General features: G+C 33.9%; 2 protein-coding genes across 3 annotated transcripts; one reads left to right on the top strand and one right to left on the bottom strand.

The window, feature by feature from the left end:
- Positions 1–206: 206 nt before the first annotated feature.
- On the bottom strand, positions 207–13201 carry LOC117341953 (diamine acetyltransferase 2-like). 2 transcript variants are annotated; one of them, XM_033903841.1, is made up of 5 exons: positions 12983–13201; positions 7871–7922; positions 7610–7669; positions 2536–2687; positions 207–413 (listed from the first exon to the last, which is right to left on the bottom strand). In XM_033903841.1, the coding sequence occupies exons 1-5, from the start codon at positions 13046–13048 to the stop codon at positions 249–251; spliced, it is 495 nt and encodes a 164-aa protein (XP_033759732.1). In that variant the 5' UTR covers positions 13049–13201; the 3' UTR covers positions 207–248. The 2 variants fall into 2 exon arrangements, with proteins under 2 accessions (XP_033759732.1, XP_033759733.1); XM_033903842.1 differs by lacking the exon at positions 7610–7669 and having other exon boundaries at positions 12983–13191.
- Positions 13182–21228, top strand: LOC117341950 (1-deoxyxylulose-5-phosphate synthase YajO-like). Its single transcript, XM_033903833.1, has 8 exons — positions 13182–13601; positions 15560–15705; positions 16434–16584; positions 17313–17486; positions 18649–18746; positions 19405–19586; positions 20199–20338; positions 20803–21228. The coding sequence occupies exons 1-8, from the start codon at positions 13491–13493 to the stop codon at positions 20926–20928; spliced, it is 1128 nt and encodes a 375-aa protein (XP_033759724.1). The 5' UTR covers positions 13182–13490; the 3' UTR covers positions 20929–21228.
- Positions 21229–21821: the final 593 nt, after the last annotated feature.

The following is a 21821-nucleotide window of genomic DNA, read 5'->3' as shown; positions in this document are numbered from 1 at the left end:
GTGATTTCTTGTTACAGTATGGTAAACTAAACCATGACTTGTCTTTTGTTAAATATTATATTGGTAGACGGTGATTTGTTGTTATAGTACAGTGTGGGAAGAGAAAAAGTTCTATAAACAGTGGACTTTAGTGTTTTTACTGTAGACTGAATCAGTGTTTAATCTCTCTCGTTATCTATAACAACAAACAATACAGTGTACGAGACTTTCATATATTACCAACACGAACTTTAATGGAGTCTAAATTTTTACTTTGCTAATTTTTCTAGGCTAGATTTCGGCATCTTGTATATATGGACATGTTCCGCTTCGGTTAGATCAAAGGCGCCTTTTGATTTATAAAACTCGATGGCGTTCGAATTCCAATTAAGGACACACCATTCCATTAATACACAGCCATTGTCTAAGACGTCCTGAAAAAGAAACAGACATTGTCACCAGAGCGGCATACAGAGGAATAGCAATGACAGTGTCCTGTATGAATGCTTTATGGACATCAGTTTGTGTACAGTAGAAGATATTCCCTGATTAACACGTGACTCTATAAGTTTGATGTCACAGTAGCCCCTGTTGTGGCTATTGAGCCACCAATTCATTCAACACTAGCTATATATGCGATAGGAGAATTCGCGGGGCACACAGGTACAATAACATTATCACCAACAAAATGTAAGCAAATATTCTGTCTTTTCTAGGACCACAACTGACTGGAACACTCTGTCATAATCACTAGAAAGCGAGACAGATCTAACCTTCAGGTCTGCTCCCGCTAGTTACCATCCTACCCTAAACAAGTAGCCTGATTTAAACCTATTATAACAAAAATAAAATGTTTTTCGGCATAGCCGTATAATATTATTTTGGCCCCGGATATGACGCGACAGATGGCGTTACTGGTGAAGATGAAGTATGTGATAGGTTAATGTAGCGGTAAATGCAAAATGCAGATATGCAGTTAAAAGCTAAACAGAGATAACATTGAATACAAGCTGAATAAGTGGATGTATCTTTACAAATGACACAATCATAAAATTATATTTCTGATTCAAACGCAGTCTTATTATAACCAAAAATGATTCAACCTGATATAATTTTTGTTATCCGTGCTGAAACGCATTAGTTCGTTAATTTATTTCATCAGCAGTTTTACATTATAGCCACAAGCATTAAAACTATGCCGTTTATCTTTTTTCAAAGATATTTCTTGTTTAACTTTACATCTTTTTATATACTACCACCCAGGGTCAACTGCACTCAAGAAGAAGAAGACAATATTCAGTAAGAGAGAAGACATTCGGGCTAACGTCACAATGACCTGACTCGTATGATAGAATATTTCGATATGTTTTCACTCATGCTTCGCACTCGTGAAAATATCGATATTCTGTCATACTCGTGAAATATATGTTATATTAAACGGGAAACCATTCAATATCCTCGAGATATTGTACATACTAAAATAAGACAACATCTCGCTCCAGATGGAAATAATTATCCAACAAAATTAGAAATCGTCATTATTTCTAAGCAAAACAATAAGACCAGTTAATTATACTAAAACATAACTACTTCCCTAATACATCATCTCGTCCGTCTACTTATTAATAAACCCAGAAAAAGAGATGTCTTGGAAAACAGTTAACAATTATGTTATTTATAAAGGTAAAGGGTCTGGTATTGACGTTTCTAATCCTAGACTAACATCTATCACACCTTACTTAGTATGATTATTGTAATCTCGAAATGTGTGTTTGGTTATTTGAATGATTGTGATGTTATAACAAAGCATCAGTCAATATGTTATCAACATTTCTAACCTTTAATCAGTCATTGTATGGAAATACATCTTATATAATACCACTGAAAGTATTTTGACTGGAAAATGATTTTTTTTATTTTGCGATATAAGTAAAGCATTCGATACAATTTGATATGAGGGTTTAATTTATAGATTACAGTCATTTGGTATAAAGATTTAAAATTGTATCTCTCTGATACGCGACAAAGGGGTCAACAGAGGCGTTTTACTCAACATTTACATATCATTGCAGGTGTTCATCAAGCCTCGGTCCTAGGTCTAATGCTATCATAATTGAGCGTGTGGTCTTTGCATATTATATTTTCCTTACCAATTAATAGAATGTGATTAATTGAAATTACCAAACAATGGTAGTAAGTATTATAAAAATTAAGTATTATAAAAATATGGGCAAAGAAATGTATTATTACATGTAATTTTGATCCGTCAAGAAAAGAATGTGTACTTTTCTCGAGAAAAAAAGATTTTTTTCTAATATTTTGATAGACGGTTTTTTCGTGGATAACAAATATTTAATAATAATCTTTATGCAGAAACAAGAATAGAAACTCTTAGGTATAGGCCAAAACATTTTATCCAGAATGAGACGAAACATAGCATATTGGGTTCATACATTTATGCTGAAGCACAGATGCAAATACACTATCAAAACACATGCATTTAGCTACTATTATCATTCCCGTTTACTAATTACCGATCGATTCTGTTACACTTACCTGTGCCACCGTCCTCAGGAGATCCGTACCTATTCCTTTGCCTCTGTGGTCAGGAGTAACATAGATGTCATTGAGGAAGGCCGAGCGTCCGTCCCAGGTGGAAAACGTATATACGTATAAAGCATACCCTATCAAAGGTTGTGACGCGGAATCTGTCAACAGTAATGTACAAATATAACATACCCTATCAAAGGTTTTGGCGCATAATCTGTCAACAGTAATGTACAAATATAGCATACCCTATCAAAGGTTGTGACGCAGAATCTGTCAACAGTAATGTACAAATATAACATACTCTATCAAAGGTTGTGGGACAGAATCTGTCAACAGTAATGTACAAATATAGCATACCCTATCAAAGGTTGTGGGACAGAATCTGTCAACAGTAATGTACAAATATAGCATACTCTATCAAAGGTTGTGGGACAGAATCTGTCAACAGTAATGTACAAATATAACATACCCTATCAAAGGTTGTGGGACAGAATCTGTCAACAGTAATGTACAAATATAGCATACCCTATCAAATGTTGTGGTGCAGAATCTGTCAACAGTAATGTACAAATATAGAATATCCTATCAAAGGTTGTGGGACAGAATCTGTCAACAGTAATGTGCAAATATAGCATACCCTATCAAAGGGTGTGGGACAGAATCTGTCAACAGTAATGTACAAATATAACATACCCTATCAAAGGTTGTGGGACAGAATCTGTCAACAGTAATGTACAAATATAGCATACCCTATCAAAGGTTGTGACGCGGAATCTGTCAACAGTAATGTACAAATATAACATACCCTATCAAAGGTTGTGGGACAGAATCTGTCAACAGTAATGTACAAATATAACATACCCTATCAAAGGTTGTGGGACAGAATCTGTCAACAGTAATGTACAAATATAGCAAACCCTAACAAAGGTTGTGACGCGGAATCTGTCAACAGTAATGTACAAATATAGTATACCCTACAAAGGGTGTGGCGCAGAATCTGTCAACAGTAATGTACAAATATAGCAAACCCTAACAAAGGTTGTGAGACAGAATCTGTCAACAGTAATGTACAAATAAAGCATACCCTATCAAAGGTTGTGGCGCAGAATCTGTCAACAGTAATGTACAAATATAGCATACCCTATCAATGGTTGTGACGCAGAATCTGTCAACAGTACTCTACAAATATAGCATACCCTATCAAAGGGTGTGGGACAGAATCTGTCAACAGTAATATACAAATATAACATACCCTATCAAAGGTTGTGACGCAGAATCTGTCAACAGTAATGTACAAATATAGAATACCCTATCAAAGGTTGTGGGACAGAATCTGTCAACAGTAATGTACAAATATAACATACCCTATCAAAGGTTGTGGGACAGAATCTGTCAACAGTAATGTACAAATATAACATACCCTATCAAAGGGTGTGGGACAGAATCTGTCAACAGTAATATACAAATATAACATACCCTATCAAAGGTTGTGACGCAGAATCTGTCAACAGTAATGTACAAATATAGAATACCCTATCAAAGGTTGTGGGACAGAATTTGTCAACAGTAATGTACAAATATAACATACCCTATCAAAGGTTGTGGGACAGAATCTGTCAACAGTAATGTACAAATATAACATACCCTATCAAAGGGTGTGACGCAGAATCTGTCAACAGTAATGTACAAATATAGCATACCCTATCAAAGGTTGTGGGACAGAATCTGTCAACAGCAAAGTACAAATATAACATACCCTATCAAAGGTTGTGGGACAGAATCTGTCAACAGTAATGTACAAATATAGCATACCCTATCAAAGGGTGTGGGACAGAATCTGTCAACAGTAATGTACAAATATAGCATACCCTATCAAAGGTTGTGGGACAGAATCTGTCAACAGTAATGTACAAATATAGCATACCCTATCAAAGGTTGTGGGACAGAATGTGTCAACACTAATGTACAAATATAGCATACCCTATCAAAGGTTGTGGGACAGAATCTGTCAACAGTAATGTACAAATATAACATACCCTATCAAAGGTTGTGGGACAGAATCTGTCAACAGTAATGTACAAATATAACATACCCTATCAAAGGGTGTGGGACAGAATCTGTCAACAGTAATATACAAATATAACATACCCTATCAAAGGGTGTGACGCGGAATCTGTCAACAGTAATGTACAAATATAACATACCCTATCAAAGGGTGTGACGCGGAATCTGTCAACAGTAATGTACAAATATAACATACCCTATCAAAGGTTGTGGGACAGAATCTGTCAACAGTAATGTACAAATATAACATACAGTACCCTATCAAAGGGTGTGGCGCAGAATCTGTCAACAGTAATTAGAAATATAGCAAACCCTATAGAGTTATTTAAGCATTGAACGGCTTTCAGTTGGCATTCATATTGACTATGAATGCCAACTGAAAGCCGTTCAATGCTTATATTTACCATCTGCGATTTTTTATTTGTCGTGCGATTTTTTTTTTTTTGAAATTTTCAAATTCAAATTTCAGTTGGCAGTTCATAAGCTGGTGAACTCGCAACTGAATTGGTAGGGTTATATAGTGGCAGTGCCATACAATGGTAAATATAATGGAATACACACCCTTTAGAGTGACAATGGAAGTTGTACAAACAGAAATATCATAATTTTTACAAAATCACATCGATATCGTGTTCGGTCCAAGTAAATTACTAATCTTCTCCATATTTCCCCATAGGAAAGCAATATAGCATATTAGGATAGCCCCCTATGCTTCAGCAAGTCTAATTAAGTTAAATAACATTGAGGAGCCAGGGATCAAGTTGATATGTGTAATATTTTCCATTAACGTCTCTCCCCCTTTGATTGCTTAAAAAGGACAAACATTTATACCATAATACAACATTGTCAATTATGGTTAAAATTATGATTTCGTGAATATCCTGTCTTGCTTTTTGAAGCTGGCAAACACAGATACAAATGTGTATATAAATATAGATAAATATAACACCATACACACCTCACAGTAACCAGATAAAGAATGCTGGGTAATGTCCACACATTAATTGTTGGTAAAAACAGTTCATGTTGAATTTATTTATAATAGCAATACTATATATCGTATTATTGCATTTTTGCCAGTGAAATATAGAAATTTATAACTAGTAAAACGTATATATGCACTGCAGCAATGAGCAGTGAAAAATAAGATTTTTCAGTGAAAATATAAGATTTTTTCAGTGAAAATATAAGTTTTGCAGTGAAAATATAAGTTTTCGTTTCCGACCAATCACAGCGAATCTTTGTATTCACCTCATTGAAACTTTTTTCCAACCGAAGCGAAGATATATAAATTTGTTATTTTGATGTATTTCTGACATATTCAGACTACTTTTCGACAAAATCCTCACTTGACGTTAGCTATTCATGCACAGATTCTCTGATAACAGCAGAAAACGCTTCAATCGCGTTGATCAGTCCTTTCAAAATTGCGCCGTCAAGTTGACGTGGAAAAACGTCACAAAGAGATGACGCTCTTTTTGACACTATTGATTTTATGATGTTTTCAATTTTGTTTTAAAGCATATTAAATGCAATAAAAAGAAAATCGAATGGGTTTCCCGTTTAATATATCATATATTTCACTCGTATGACAAAATATTTCGATATTTTTCACTCGTGCAGCTGCTTCGCACTCGTGAAAATATCGATATTCTGTCATTCTCGTGAAATGTTTGTTATATTAAGGGGAAACCGTTCAATATCCTCTATATGGAAACAATAAATATTGTTACATAAACAATACGTATTGTAATATAAACAATGCATATTGTTATATAAACAATACACTTTGTAATATAAACAATACATATTGTAATATAAACAATACATATTGTAATATAAACAATACATATTGTAATATAAACAATACATATAATGTAAACAATACATATTGTGATATAAACAATACATAATGTGATATAAACAATACATAATGTGATATAAACAATACATATTGTAATATAAACAATACATATAATGTAAACAATACATATTGTGATATAAACAATACATATTGTGATATAAACAATACATATAATGTAAACAATACATATTGTGATAAAAACAATACATAATGTGATATAAACAATACATAATGTAATATAAACAATACATATTGTAATATAAACAATACATATAATGTAAACAATACATATTGTGATATAAACAATACATATTGTGATATAAACAATACATATAATGTAAATAATACATATTGTGATATAAACAATGCATATAATGTAAACAATACATATTGTAATATAAACAATACATTTAATGTAAACAATACATGTTGTGATATAAACAATACATATAATGTAAACAATACATGTTGTGATATAAACAATACATAATGTGATATAAACAATACATAATGTGATATAAACAATACATATTGTGATATAAACAATACATATAATGTAAATAATACATATTGTGATATAAACAATACATATAATGTAAACAATACATGTTGTGATATAAACAATACATATAATGTAAACAATACATGTTGTGATATAAACAATACATAATGTGATATAAACAATACATAATGTGATATAAACAATACATATTGTGATATAAACAATACATATTGTGATATAAACAATACATATTGTGATATAAACAATACATATAATGTAAATAATACATATTGTGATATAAACAATACATATAATGTAAACAATACATATTGTGATATAAACAATACATAATGTGATATAAACAATACATATTGTGATATAAACAATACATAATGTGATATATACAATTCATATTGTAATATAAACGATACATATAATGTAAACAATACATATTGTGATATAAACAATACATATTGTGATATAAACAATACATAATGTGATATAAACAATACATATTGTAATATAAATAATAGATTCCCCTGATTTTCCTACCCCTGACGTCAAGGAAATCGACCCAGTTTTTTGGGTTTTTTTTTGTTTTGTTTGTTAATCCAGTTACGTAACCTAACAACAAACGTAAATGAACATACCCGCGGTGGTAGCTTCCTCTGCTACAAAGCATTCGTAATACTTCCGGTCTCGCCTCAAAGCTGTGTAGAAATGGTGAAAAAAACAGTGTAGGTTCGTGTAGTAGATCACATGCAATGTTATCAGGGGATATTCCGAGTATATAGGTGATGTATTAAATCATACAAACGTATCAATATAATACTGCCGAAATGCTCGACAAAGCACAACGAACACTCGATGTAACAGTCGTCGACATATATATGTACATATGAGTATCTTACTCTCGGGTGTTGTCTTCACAGAATCCCCATCATCGGAAAGGTCGGCAAGTTCCTGTAAAACATAAAACTCATTTAAATATTTTTTCGGCGAAAAGCAAATACATGTAATTATTTGCTAAAGTTTTTTTTAACTCATCACAATTACATAAGACATACTGCAATATTTACATACACGAACACACATAATGCCCTGCATGTAGGGCGTAAGAATTGTACCTGCTGCCCCCATTGCATGATCGTAGCAGGCGACTAAATTTGGGATCTTATATTTTCTTTTCTTTCTGAACAACTTTCTTCTTCCTAATGTCTCCCTTGATAATGCCTCACTTTTGGCCTTTAGTTGAGCGTTCGCCGCTGTGAGGAAGGCTTTGGGTTCTGTCCCCAAGCCGAGACATACCAAAGTCTTTAAAAATGGTAGTTGCTACTCCTGCTTAGCGCTCAGCATATTTGGAGTGGGACGACTGGTTCACCCGTTGTCAGTATAATGTGACCGGGTGGGGTGTCCTGATGGGTGTCTTCGGCAGTATGCTTCAGTGAGGTAGCACTATAAATCGGCAAAAGTTCCAGCCTATCACAAGGAGACTTAACACAAACATACCGTAGCCTCCCAAAACACACATACGCACTCACCACACGCAAGCATTTTGCACACACGGGAGGACGTCCTTAAATGACATTAGCTGTTAATAGGACGTTAAACAAAATAAACCAAACCAAACCAAAGAACACACATAAATTTTCATACAACAGTAAATCTAATTGAAATCATATCTAATCCCGTGGACTATTGTTGATACATAGTACATAATTATGATTTCAATCAGATTTTACTAATTCGCATGCACACCATATACATTCATACTAACTTAATGATTGACATAGTATTATAGAGTGGGAGAGAGAGTATAAAATTATGGACTTAATCTGACAACAACCTTCTTCTGTACATAGCTAAATCAATATATTTTCCAAGATTATATACTTCTTGCTTAATAATTGAATCAGTTTGTACATACTTGGATGTTTTACATAATAAGGTTTAAGATATTTTGCTCGTAAATCTGCATAAACACTACATGTACATTTTATCAAAAGGTGAAATTCGTCCTCAATACCATTATCATTACAAAATGTACATATCCTCTGGTTTCTATCTAAATTTCTGTATCTTCCTCTTTCTATAATCAAGCCACGGGCAGATAACCGAATCATAGTTACATTTCTCTGTATGTTAGTGTCTAACGGCTTATTCAAATATGACTGACAGTAAGGGGAAGTGATAAGATGTTTATATAAATCTCCTTTAGATGAATTGTTTATCAGAGTTATACACTCCTGACGGAAAATATCCTTTATTTTTATCTTGAATAACTCAATATCAAAATTTTGTATAATTCTAAATTATATATATAACCTATCCCACAATTGTTTAATTCCTGTTTCAACTGTACAATCCAACTATGATTGTTTTCTTCCATCTCTATAAGACATTCTTTTAAAATGCAATTATCAGTATTTTTCAGCTTCATCCAGTACTTTAATATAATAATTTTCCTAACAACTGATAAAGAAACTCTCCCGATTTCAGTATAAACCTTAGCATTTGTTGTGTTTTTCTTCACACCTAGTAATCGTTTCAAAAACTGATATGTAACTTTTCAATGTCAGCTGCTTTATGGAAACCCCATATTTCACACCCATAGTTCAACACACTACTCACATAAGTATCAAAGACTGCTAAACAGGTTTCAATATTAAAATAATTACTTTTACATACATTAAATATAGCGAATAAAGCTTTCTTTCCTTGTTCCAAGATATGTTTTTGAGTCTTAAAGAATTTGCCATTATAATACAACAGTAAACCTAAGTGATTTAATTCATTTACTATCTCTATTTTTTCATTATTATAATACCATTTCTCATTATTTCTAATGCATCCTCCATTTCTAAAAATGATAATTTTAGTTTTCTCCACATTCACCGTTAATACCCATTTCTTGGTATACTCTGGTAAAGAATTCAATAAGATTTTGAGATCTTCGGGCGTCTCGGATATCAAAAACCATATCATCATGGTGTCTTCCCACTCAGCCAACATATCCAATTTTAACATTGGGGGTAGGAACAATAGAGAACAATAGGCTCTAATTACAGGTAAGTTATAGCCTGTTTTGGAGAAGTAATTGATTCTCATGTTATCTGTGTTCCCTGTATTACCTGTGATACATGCTGTTAGCAGCTTGTAGATAATGTATACTAAATATATATATCACAAATACTTTTATATAATTAAAAAATATTAAAATAGAATAACTCAAACTTTCTTTAATTAGTGAAAATATTTCATTTTTCTATATCTTTCATTTCACACTTTATCATAATAATTATGTTCTATAAATAAAACAGAAAATACATTTGTTCAATTTTAACCTTGATATTGAAAGGTCATATTATCAATAAGTTTGAGTCAACGTTACCTGTTTCATCAGAGACTTTTATATCTGATATACAAGTCTCTGATATAATGTACTTTAGAGAAAACGATAAAAAACAAAAGACTTTAACGACATTTTAATAGTTTAAGTAAAACAAATCATGTATGATAATGAAACTGATTGAATAATAAAGCACAAATCAGTATAATCTTAGAAATCACGGATAAAGTTCACAATATCACCAAAGTCAATTAATCATATCGGCGGTTCCATATATGCAGTCTTCACATACGAAATTATTCACGTAATAAATAGTTCAATCTTATTATTGCAAAGAAATACTAGTCTATATATAATTGTCACTTTCTTTAACACAAGTATATGGTAATCATAGCCCTTGCAAATTCAAGTTGCTTTATGAAATTGAATGTTAAATTACACTTGTATATATGTTTAGTATACACAAGTTCAATTTCTCAAAGTATATCATAATCATTTAGGTCCATTTATGAAACTGAATGTTAATGTTCAGGAAGCACAAGCGTATGATAAACGGGTATATAATTGTCATTATCCTGGATTTAATACTCCAAGTGGACAAGATGTGAAGCTGCATCAGCATATGCGGTCACATCCATCGTGTCATCTTGAGAGTCTGGAGTCTCGATTCCGGTTGGCGATATTCCTCTTCTTTGCGCATGGTTTACCTCCAGCTTGATACTCTACCATTCTCCAAGAAATCAACCCTAATCTGGGCATTTGTCATTGCAATCTATAATCTATTTCCAGGAACGTCAAGTGCAGTAAGTGTTTAGAGAAAAATAACAAATGGAATTGGTAAAATGATTGGACCAAGGTGTATACTGTTTATTGTAATTTTGAGGGAATAACAATTGGTTGTTTTTGTGTTGGTTACATACACATACTCTTGTAAACAGTTTTGACTACATATCATTGAAGTTTATGCCGTTAACTCTTTATGTGATTTTAACAAAATGGACCTATTTTTGTTGAAACAATAATTCAATTTGTAAGAATTAGTTGCTTATTATAACATAGTAATCATATCTAATTGAAAGGGGAAAAACAAGAAAAAAATGATTGAAAGTGCACTGTATATCATTGTTACCTGTATAAGGTGCATTTTTAATTTCGAAAGATATTTTTCCATTATTTCATTTTTAAAATGTTGTGTACTATCACTATCAATATTAGTAATACTTATCAGTATATGTATTCTGTTATTAATACGTAAATATAAATGTATATTTTTAAAGGTATTCTTAAACATTTTCTTCACTTTTATTGTTAGTCACTTTAATTTTTTAGCTTTGAGTCCCATGTATACGTATACTGAAACAGACTATACCTACATTTTCCATAGGTAAACTCAGGTAATGTTTATATAGCAAAAACAACATGTTGGCTGAGTGGGAATGAACCATCCGCATACATGAGTAAGAATATATTTATGGTTCTAATCTCTATTGACGGACAATTATCATATATAAAGTTCATTTCTAAGTCATTAACATATAATGTAAAGAGTATCGGTGACAAAATCTCACCTTGGAATAATCCACAATTGACCACATAAAATTCAGGAGGTACGGACAAAAGCCCCCCCCCCCCCCCCCCCCCCCCCCCCCGGACATTATTTTTATGATTTTTAATTGCTACATATACATAACAAATGTCATCAGTGGCTTCGGCAATGTAAACAACCGGTTCCAACAACAACTACTTGAACTGTTACATAAATAATAAGCTGTTACACAGTTGTTTGGTAGGTTTTTATTGATGTTGTGTTCTCCTGGAAAGAAATATATCATTAATGGCTTCATTGTTTCTTTGATGTTAATCATTCCTAAAATTACACTTTTCTTATTACAACGCAGAGCAACATGTTTGGTTAGGTACTTATTATATTATAATTTGAGACACTGCAAATAGGGATCAAATGTTTATTGCTTTTGTAGGCATTTCTTTGATTATCAATATTTGCAGTATATTAGGAAGTCAAAAATTATGTGTAATCAGTAACAATATGTTCATCATGGAGAACTTTCCTGAAATTTTTAGCTTACTTAATAATATAAAGTTTGAAAAAACAAATTATGATGTTTAATCACAGACATATAATGCTACACTGACATTGAACCAAGGACCTTCATTTTCCACACAATTATTTTCCAAATTTCAGAATTAAAAACAACAATATATATATATATATAGTTTCTGTTTTTCAAAAGTACAGATTTATATAAAGTATACCAGCTAAATTTATAAAGAAGGGGCTTTTGTCCAGGGGGGCTAATGTCCGGGGGGGGGGGGGGGGGGGGGGGGGGGGGGGGGGGGGGCTGTCGTCCGGGGGGGGGGGGGGGGGCTTTTGTCCTAGGGGCTAATGTCCGGGGGGGCTTTTGTCCTACACTCGTTGTAGCGGGAGTGGGATGGAGGGGGGTGGGGGAGGGGGTTTGAAGTGTTGGTGGGTGGGTGGGTGGTTGGATGGAAGGGGGGTAGGTAGGGGTAAATAGATTGAATGGGTATCTTCACTCTCGTAAAGTTGGCACCATCTACTATTCGTACATGTTAAACCTAATTCATATTACCAATAAGTTGGTCAGTATAATTATACCGGTACATTTTTCCCCACACGCCGGCCTGGTATACTCACCATACACATCCGAAATATTTCCTCGATGTCCTCGTCTACAGCTCGTCTGATTGTAAACCCAGACATGATGTACACTGAGAAATATGGCTGTGTTTGACCAGGCCCACCAGTCTTTAAGTCATTATATGTAACGTTATATAGCGCCTCTATCACGAACGTTATACATCTGACCGTACCAATCACCAGCTCGGTCTAAACGTGTCAAAAACTGTTATGCTAATATAAAAATGAAATATTTCAAAGGTTTCTGATTTTATTTTTACCGAGTGCAATTTCATGTTGCTATTCAATGCAGACTCCTTTACACTTTTTAATCCTACACGGAACAACAACTTTTAGCTCCAGTGATAACCTAGTCTTATGTGGACCAAGGATACTGTTATCATATTCCAAATACCCCTTTGAGACGACCCCCCACATAACCGACATTTTACGCACACAGTGTGTTGGTCGTGTGCACTAGACTACGGAAGATCCACTGGTACCCCGTGTAAACATTACAACGACAATGGCAGCATCGACAGAAGGGAAATACCAGTTTCTGGGGCGGTCAGGACTAAAAGTGTCGAATATCTGCCTGGGAACAATGACATTTGGAAAAGCTGGGGGCGGTCATCCCGTAAGTGTGTTATACATTGTATGTGTTGTGTGTAGGGGGAAAATAAACCCAGGGAATATACATCTGGCCGGATATTAATGTGAGATAATTAGAGACATTTTTTTATTATTAGCAGTCATTTTGTATGATAAACAAATGAAAAAAAAATTGTGTACCATCTTATTTGATTGTGTACCATCTGATTTTGTTCAGCATATATACTGATACAAGAAATTTTGGACGAGCCATCGGTGACCCCGGAATTTATCTGTATTTCGTGTACACATACTATACCGATACCTGGGCATTAGTTTAATTACATTTTAATATGTATGATGTTAACACGATGTGTGACTATCTTACGATGTAATGGTATATAAACACGTGACTTTACATCTTTATACAGTCTGTCGATTACCACTACTATAGGTATCACACAACTATTTATTTTATGTTATCACCGATGACTCCGTCCAGAGGTTATATTGAAACGACATGCGCCAACTACTTAGAAAAATGTATTTATACTTTTAACTAATACATGTAACAACCATGCTTACTAATTATATTAATACTACTAACTAATTTGAAGCTTAAATACGAATGTCTGCTTCGAGAATATTTTCTAGATGTCTTTATTACATATGTACATGTATGTACTTCACTGCAAGACAAAAATGAGCCAAATAATCTGAGTACGGAAAAAAAAGGACTCCATCCCCTCAGTCGCTCATTTGAAGTTCAAATGTTGTGAAATATTCATATCAAATTAAAGTTTGAATATTTCCCTACCAGCAAATGATGTTATTGTTAGGTTTAATAGCATATAAGAGCCCACCAGTACTTTGAAGACAGTATAGTTAACCCTGATATTTACATTGGACAGGGGAACCTCCACCTGGGGAATTCCCACCATTTGGATCCCACGTCTTTTTTTCAGAATCTCAAGACCCTCCTCTTTATCCTCGTATATAGAAAGTACCAATTTCTTGTATTATTTACTCATGAAATAGCTACAAACCTTAAGAAACACATTTTCTTCAGGGACTTGGTTCAGGCGAAACACCAGCTGATTGGCTGAATTAGTTGTGCGATACCTATACACTTTAGTTCTGTCGGTTTCACTATTAATTTACATGGAATTGAAAATTATTCCGTGTAAAGGTAGTGTATTTCTCGCTATACCACGTAAGTTTAGTTATTCCAATATTAATTTGTCAAAGAAGAATATATATTTGTAATAGATATAAGGTTTATATTCGAAAACTCAGTTTTCAACTTTTATTTTTTGATATTGAAAATTGTCACCGTTAAGTCGAATCTGGCCAATATGCATTATACATCATTGGTCACAAGAATCCTTGGGGAAGGAAACACATTTTGCTTAAACGGTGACTGTGTTTCCCCTGGAGCAAGAGGCCTGGAAACAAATAGGGGGAAATAGGGGTAATCTCTAAAAATGATTTACTAATGTTTCTTGTGATAACTGAAATTTTCTTGGTGGACGATGCAGGCCCCTTGTATCTCTTGTTCCGTGTTGGTTTAGTTGATTCCATCTTACATCTGATATTCCACGTCCGTTTAATAAATACCGTATTTATAGGTTTTATATTCCACGTGTGTTTAATAATAACCGTATTTTATAAGTTTTATATTCCACGTGTGATTAATAAATACCGTATTTTATAGGTTTTATATTCCACGTGTGTTTAATAAATACCGTATTTTATAGGTTTTATATTCCACGCCTGTTTAATAAATACCGTATTTTATAGGTTTTATATTCCACACATGTTTAATAAATACCGTATTTTATAGGTTTTATATTCCACACATGTTAAATTAATACCTTATTTTATTGTTATTGTAATGATTTATAACTTTGATTTCTAGTAGTTAAATGTCATGTAGGACATCAGTTTGGCTATTAGGAAGAGTTGTTTACTACACCATTGAAATGTTCAGTTTCATTTTTGCAGGCATTTTCAAGTCCTACACAACTTGATGAGACGAAAGCGCACGAGATTTTAGATAGATATGCCGCTCTCGGAGGGAACTTTATCGACACTGCCAATATGTACTGTTTCGGTCAATCGGAGGAAATCATAGGAACGTGGTTAAAAAAGTAGGTTGTGGGGATGATTTACACGTAGTCCCGTTTACAATACTAAAGTTAGTCAATAAATGAACATAAAGTGGGGTTTCAAACAATGTTAATTTCCCATAAGGGGCGGCATAAAAAAAATAACACTTGGAAACCACTTAAAGTTTGATAAAACAAGTAGGAAATGTCGTGAAGGTTTCCTTGGGCAAGACACTTTACTCTCATTACTCTTGATTGCATACGGCGGGTGTCCCGCATCGTGTTCAACGAGTCAGTCACTAACTACTGTACTATGTACAAGAAGACTCCGCCTCAATATGAGTCGTGCTGTTGACAGGGCGATAAATCCAGCAAACATTGTAGATGATGATCTGGTGTATTTTGTTATTTTATGTTTAATATATAAAAAAAAACAAAAATTGCAGAAGAGTTAACCTGAGCCCAGTTGTTTAAAAGGTGAAAGGTGATTAATTTAATCACCTGATTAGTGAAAATCTCATTTCTGCTTTACTTCAAATCCTGAGTGTGTGTGTATATTCCTTAAAATAGACATGGCGGAAGACACTGAGGAGCGTTATAGCATAACATTTTGTCAAGTTAGTTTTACCGGAAAATGATTTTGCCAGGATTTTTAAATTGTTGTTTATGTGAATAGCTTTGTTACCTTTATAACAACTGGGCTCTGATACAAATTTGCACCATTGCAAACAACGAAAACATTGTTTGATTATTCGTGATTTATTTTTTAGACAAAAGCGTAGCAACTTTATCATCGCCACAAAACTTCGTGCCAAAATGGGGGATGGTCCCAATGACGTCGGTTTGAGCAGACGACACATTATACAGATGTGTGAGGACAGCCTACGTCGACTACATACTGATTACATAGACCTGTATCAGGTGGGTAGATTAGTTATCAGGTACGTTTGTCACACTATATTGAAGACTTAATTGAAGACTTTTATGATTGTCAAAGTTTATCTAAAGAGAATGACGTCAATCGACAGTTTTAGTCATTTGGGGCCAACCATCACTATATTGGAAGGACGTTTACAAAAAGAAACACAACGAACTCAAACTAAATTGTGATGCGCTAAAGATCTAATAATAACTTACATGTATATCAAACGAACTGGTTGCAAAAGTACCTTATATTTTATTGTATAATTCTAGAACTATAGTTAAAAATCAAACCTAAGCAATCATCAACACTATCGGCGTATTAACGCATTTCACACGTACCCTAAGATGAGCTTTTGAAATCGATAGAATATGCAAAATTGATATTATCAATTAGTCGAAACATAAATTGGTATTAACATAGTACAAAATATAATATACTACTGTTGATATGCGGTTCATCATACCTGGGTTGTATTATATTTAATTAGTTTCTGAAAGGAACAACTGTAAAACAGTAAATCTCAGAAAATCAGCTGCATGGATATGGCACGTACATGTACACGTAAACTCGCACATTTAATATATATTTCTCAATTACCGCTGGGACAACACTGTCGTGGCTGAAGACTTCGCCAAACGGTAATTCCGGAAACAGCATTTTGTCTACCCTGTCCCGTGATATGTAACCTATTGATACACACGATGTCTTCATTGTTCGTTTTCAGACACACTGCTGGGACTACGCCGTCCCAATAGAAGAGACACTCCGTGCTCTGGATGATCTCGTCAAAGCTGGAAAAGTCCGGTACTTAGGAGTCAGTAACGTGAATGGCTGGCAGATGCAGAAGATAGTGGACACGGCTAAATCCTTAGGTCTGTCTAACGTCATCAGCCTACAGGTATAACCATTACTAATGCTGATCTGTTCTATCATAGTGTTACGTTATCCCCTCGTTACTGATATGTTCTATCATAGTGTTACGTTATCCCTCGTTACTGATATGTTCTATCATAGTGTTACGTTATCCCTCGTTACTGATATGTTCTATCATAGTGTTACGTTACCCCTCGTTACTGATATGTTCTATGATAGTGTTACGTTATCCCTCGTTACTGATATGTTCTATGATAGTGTTACGTTATCCCCTCGTTACTGATATGTTCTATGATAGTGTTACGTTACCCCTCGTTACTGATATGTTCTATCATAGTGTTACGTTATCCCTCGTTACTGATATGTTCTATCATAGTGTTACGTTACCCCTCGTTACTGATATGTTCTATGATAGTGTTACGTTATCCCTCGTTACTGATATGTTCTATCATAGTGTTACGTTATCCCTCGTTACTGATATGTGATGTTTTGATGTTTAGCCCAACATCATCAGGCTATTGTTATAGCGTCCAGTCCATCGTCCGTGGTCCGCCTGTCGTCCGTCCGTAACAATCCTTGTTGTCGCTTTTCTTGAATATTTCTCAAGCTTCACGCGTAGATTCTATTTTGTCCCTAGTTATGCTATTTAAATTTTGGATTTTTGATCAGAAACACAGAATGAAGTTTGTAATCGCTTTTTCTTGAGAAGAACTTGAAGGGTATTCCTCATGCCCCATGTGTCGGTTCCCCTTGGTACCCAATTATGCCAATTTAATTTAGATCTTTTATAAAAAAAAAAAAAAAAAAACGACAAATGATAGACAGCTGGCTTGGAATTCGAGGATTACGGTTTGTTACCGGTATTTCTTTAAAAAACTGGATGGATGTTTCTCAAACTTCACATGTATGGTCCACTTGTGCTTGTTTTCAGACTATTAAGAAAGAAGAAATAAGGAAAAAAGTAGAGAGGAGATCAGTCGATATAGAGCCAATAAAGATGTTTCATTGGCTGGCCCAAAGATCCTTCTGGATCTCTTGTTACAGTCTTATGTTACATCTCCTTTTAACGTAATAGTTAACATGCTTTCTATTTCCTACAGTGTTATATTACATCTCCTTTTAACGTAATAGTTTAATAGTTAGCATGATATTTATTTCCTACAGTGTTATATTAAATATGTTTCCAGCAACAGTATAATCTACTATGTAGACATTCTGAGTGGGAGGAGTTCCAGGTATGCCGTAACGAGGGACTAGGTGTCATGGTTTGGAGTCCTTTAAAGGGGTGAGTGGAAACAAGTAGAGAAAGGGAGTATTTTAAAGAAATTAACTGTTTGGAAGATTGAGCAAAATACTAAAGAGCTATTAGAGCACTTTAGTAGAATTCAAGAATAATTTTCAGTAAAGTTAAAAGAAATATTACATCGGACTACATCTATCCTTCAGGGACTCGACAGCTATGGTAAGGGCTTTAAGGTAGACTAAAATAGATCAAGTAGTTTCAGTCCACACAGGGAAGACACTAGCCATATAATTTATTTAATTACATTATTGTCAATACTAGATTAAAAACAAATGATAAGTATATACTCATGATTAGGGATACTCTGGACGATGACAGCCACATATGATAAAGGCTGTATATACCATGTTAGCAGTTTACCTCTTATTATTTCTATATTAAATGATTATTTTCTACATGAAACAAATATCACATCTTTGAAGGTCAATGTTAAAATGCTTAAACAATTTATCAAACTACAGATAATTGGAGGTCTACAATACTAACCTTTTAGAGTTGAAAACGAGTGTAAATAAGGATGATATTTAGACATGGAAACATGTATAAGATCTAACAGAATATTTTAAGTATGGTTGTTAACAAGATATATACTTGATTTTATTCATAATACAAGTGCCTAATTATTTTATCAAACTTTAAGCGGGATGCTAACTGGAAAATTTCAACGGGGCCAGAAGCCAGAAGATTCGGGAAGTAGGATTGGTCACGTGCACAAGAACGAGAAAACAGCGATATCCAGCTGTCCTGCTTGGAGTTGGTATGCCGAAGACGAGGCTTACTGGAACCTGGTGGATATAATGAAGAAGGCGGCGACAAACCATGGTATGATACTTTATGGATTTGGTTTTATATTAGTGGAATATATCAGGCCGTTTAGTTAGTTCGACCCGTCAATACTGGTAAGGCCATGAGGAAAAAGCAAAGGTGAGTAAAAATGGTATGAAGCGAAACTACATCAAACACACGAAATATAGAAAACAAAAAAGTAAAAACAAACCGGTGTACACCCACGTATATAATTTAAAATGACAAACGTTGCCATGTTAACTCGTAACTTTTGCACAGACCAACAGCTTAAACATTTCCAAAGTTTGCATATGTAAACACTTTCGAGAAGAAGTTTTAGAATTGTTATGATGTTGAAGAATCTTTACCTTGTAGATTGTATAGTGTAGATCAAAGATATCCAATAAAATGTGTTTAACGCTAAATTGTACAATTTCGTTAAACTACTTACACATGAATATGTGTAGCATATTTAAACCATATCCAAATAACATGTTTCGTCTAAGACGGGCAGGTGTACATGTAGCATACACTGAAATATGACTATAGAAAATTAACGTAAAACATTTTGAACCAACATTATCGTTAACTAAGGAGAATGGTTCTGCAGTGTGTGTACATCAATTGTATTTGTTTATACCTTTACAGGTAAATCTGTGCCCCAGGTGGCACTGAAATGGTTACTTCAGAAGAACGTGGTATCGTCTGTAATAATTGGCGTAACATCTATAAAACAACTGGAGGACAATATGGCGGCGGGAGGAGACTGGTGGCTCACACAGGACGAGGTAATGGTCACGTTTTCAACCACATTATATTATTCTGCATATATTATTTGTCTGAATTCCTTGATACAAAAATGTGATTATATTACCGGCTCCGTGATAGATTATGGATATCATTCATGCAATATATTAAGGATTTCAAACGTGGTCCATCGACGGGTTCAACATTATCTAAGCAATGCTTCTCTGCAAACATCAAATACTGATGGACATTGTGATTGTGAGATTAGGTGGTGTCACCATCAAAGAGATTGATAAGATGTTAAACTAATAGCCGACGGTCACAATTACCCTTTTTCTCTTGAAATGGTTAACAATGATAATGTTATCGCTGTTGTTTTGAACCAGAATTATCAGTTTTGAAAATTTGGAAATTTAAAGACAGTTAGATTTACATAATAGTGTACTTACTTCGCATAAACCCACATTCAATGAAATCTGTAAAAAGTAAAATTTCGTTGTTGTAGATGACTAATATGGACCAGGCCACAGCACTACCCAGTACATATCCTTACAACCAACTTGAGCGTATGAATGCCGGGCGAAGTAATCCCTGTCTTTCTTTACCATTTGTGGAAAATGTGTTCAAATAATGGACTGTTTGTGACAAGGCGAGCTGAATGCTTTCGAATTATGATTATGTATTGTTCCACCACTGCAAAATATGATATAAATAATCAGAGCTGTGTTTAATATTTTTATATTCTAGAGTTGTCTTCCCTGAAACCGATCATAAAACAGTATTTCCGAATCACGTTGACCATCACGCATACGTTTTATGATCGATGTCTTAAATAAGATCTCTAATCATTCGTAAAATAACGTCAACAATTTACAAACAATTGTCAGGAAAAGGATTACTAGTTATTGTATTAAAATCATGATGCATTTAATTACGTGGTTGTTGTGGTTCTTGGATTAATCAGGAGTGATTTTTTGAACGTTTCAATGACAATTGACTTGGGTCAGAATAACATATTTATTGGCAAACATGAAACATGCAAAACATATTTTTACATTTTCACATTTTTACGTTCGTTTTTTTTTTTTTTTTTTTACTTCCTTTACACAGTCAAGTTACCCTACACTTTCAAACATCCACTCGCTCATGTGAGAATTCTCTTTCTCTTTAAGGTGGTACTCCCACACTTGCCCGCATTTGTCCCTTTATGAAAAAATGATGATATCATGCATCTTATGTCAAAGTTTCTAGAAATTTAACTTATCGTATATTCTAGGTTGTCATTCAAACTCGTCATTTCTAGCAGTAACGCTGTTACATTGTATGTTTTACAGATTGGATATATACATATTGTTTTTATGTGAAATTGTTATTTCTCAATCATATTATTCATTTTCGGAGATATTAATAATTTGGTAAAAAATAAGCTCTTTAATGCCTGAAGATACCACCAAAAATTCCATCTAAATAAAGGACAAGAAAACAATAAAGTAATAAAAACTACAAATCCAGCTTTCATAAATA

Source organism: Pecten maximus, chromosome 14, assembly GCF_902652985.1.
Source record: "Pecten maximus chromosome 14, xPecMax1.1, whole genome shotgun sequence".
NCBI lineage: Eukaryota > Metazoa > Mollusca > Bivalvia > Pectinida > Pectinidae > Pecten > Pecten maximus.
The sequence above is the reverse complement of the archived record's forward strand: the minus strand, read 5'-3'. Positions and strand labels throughout refer to the sequence as shown.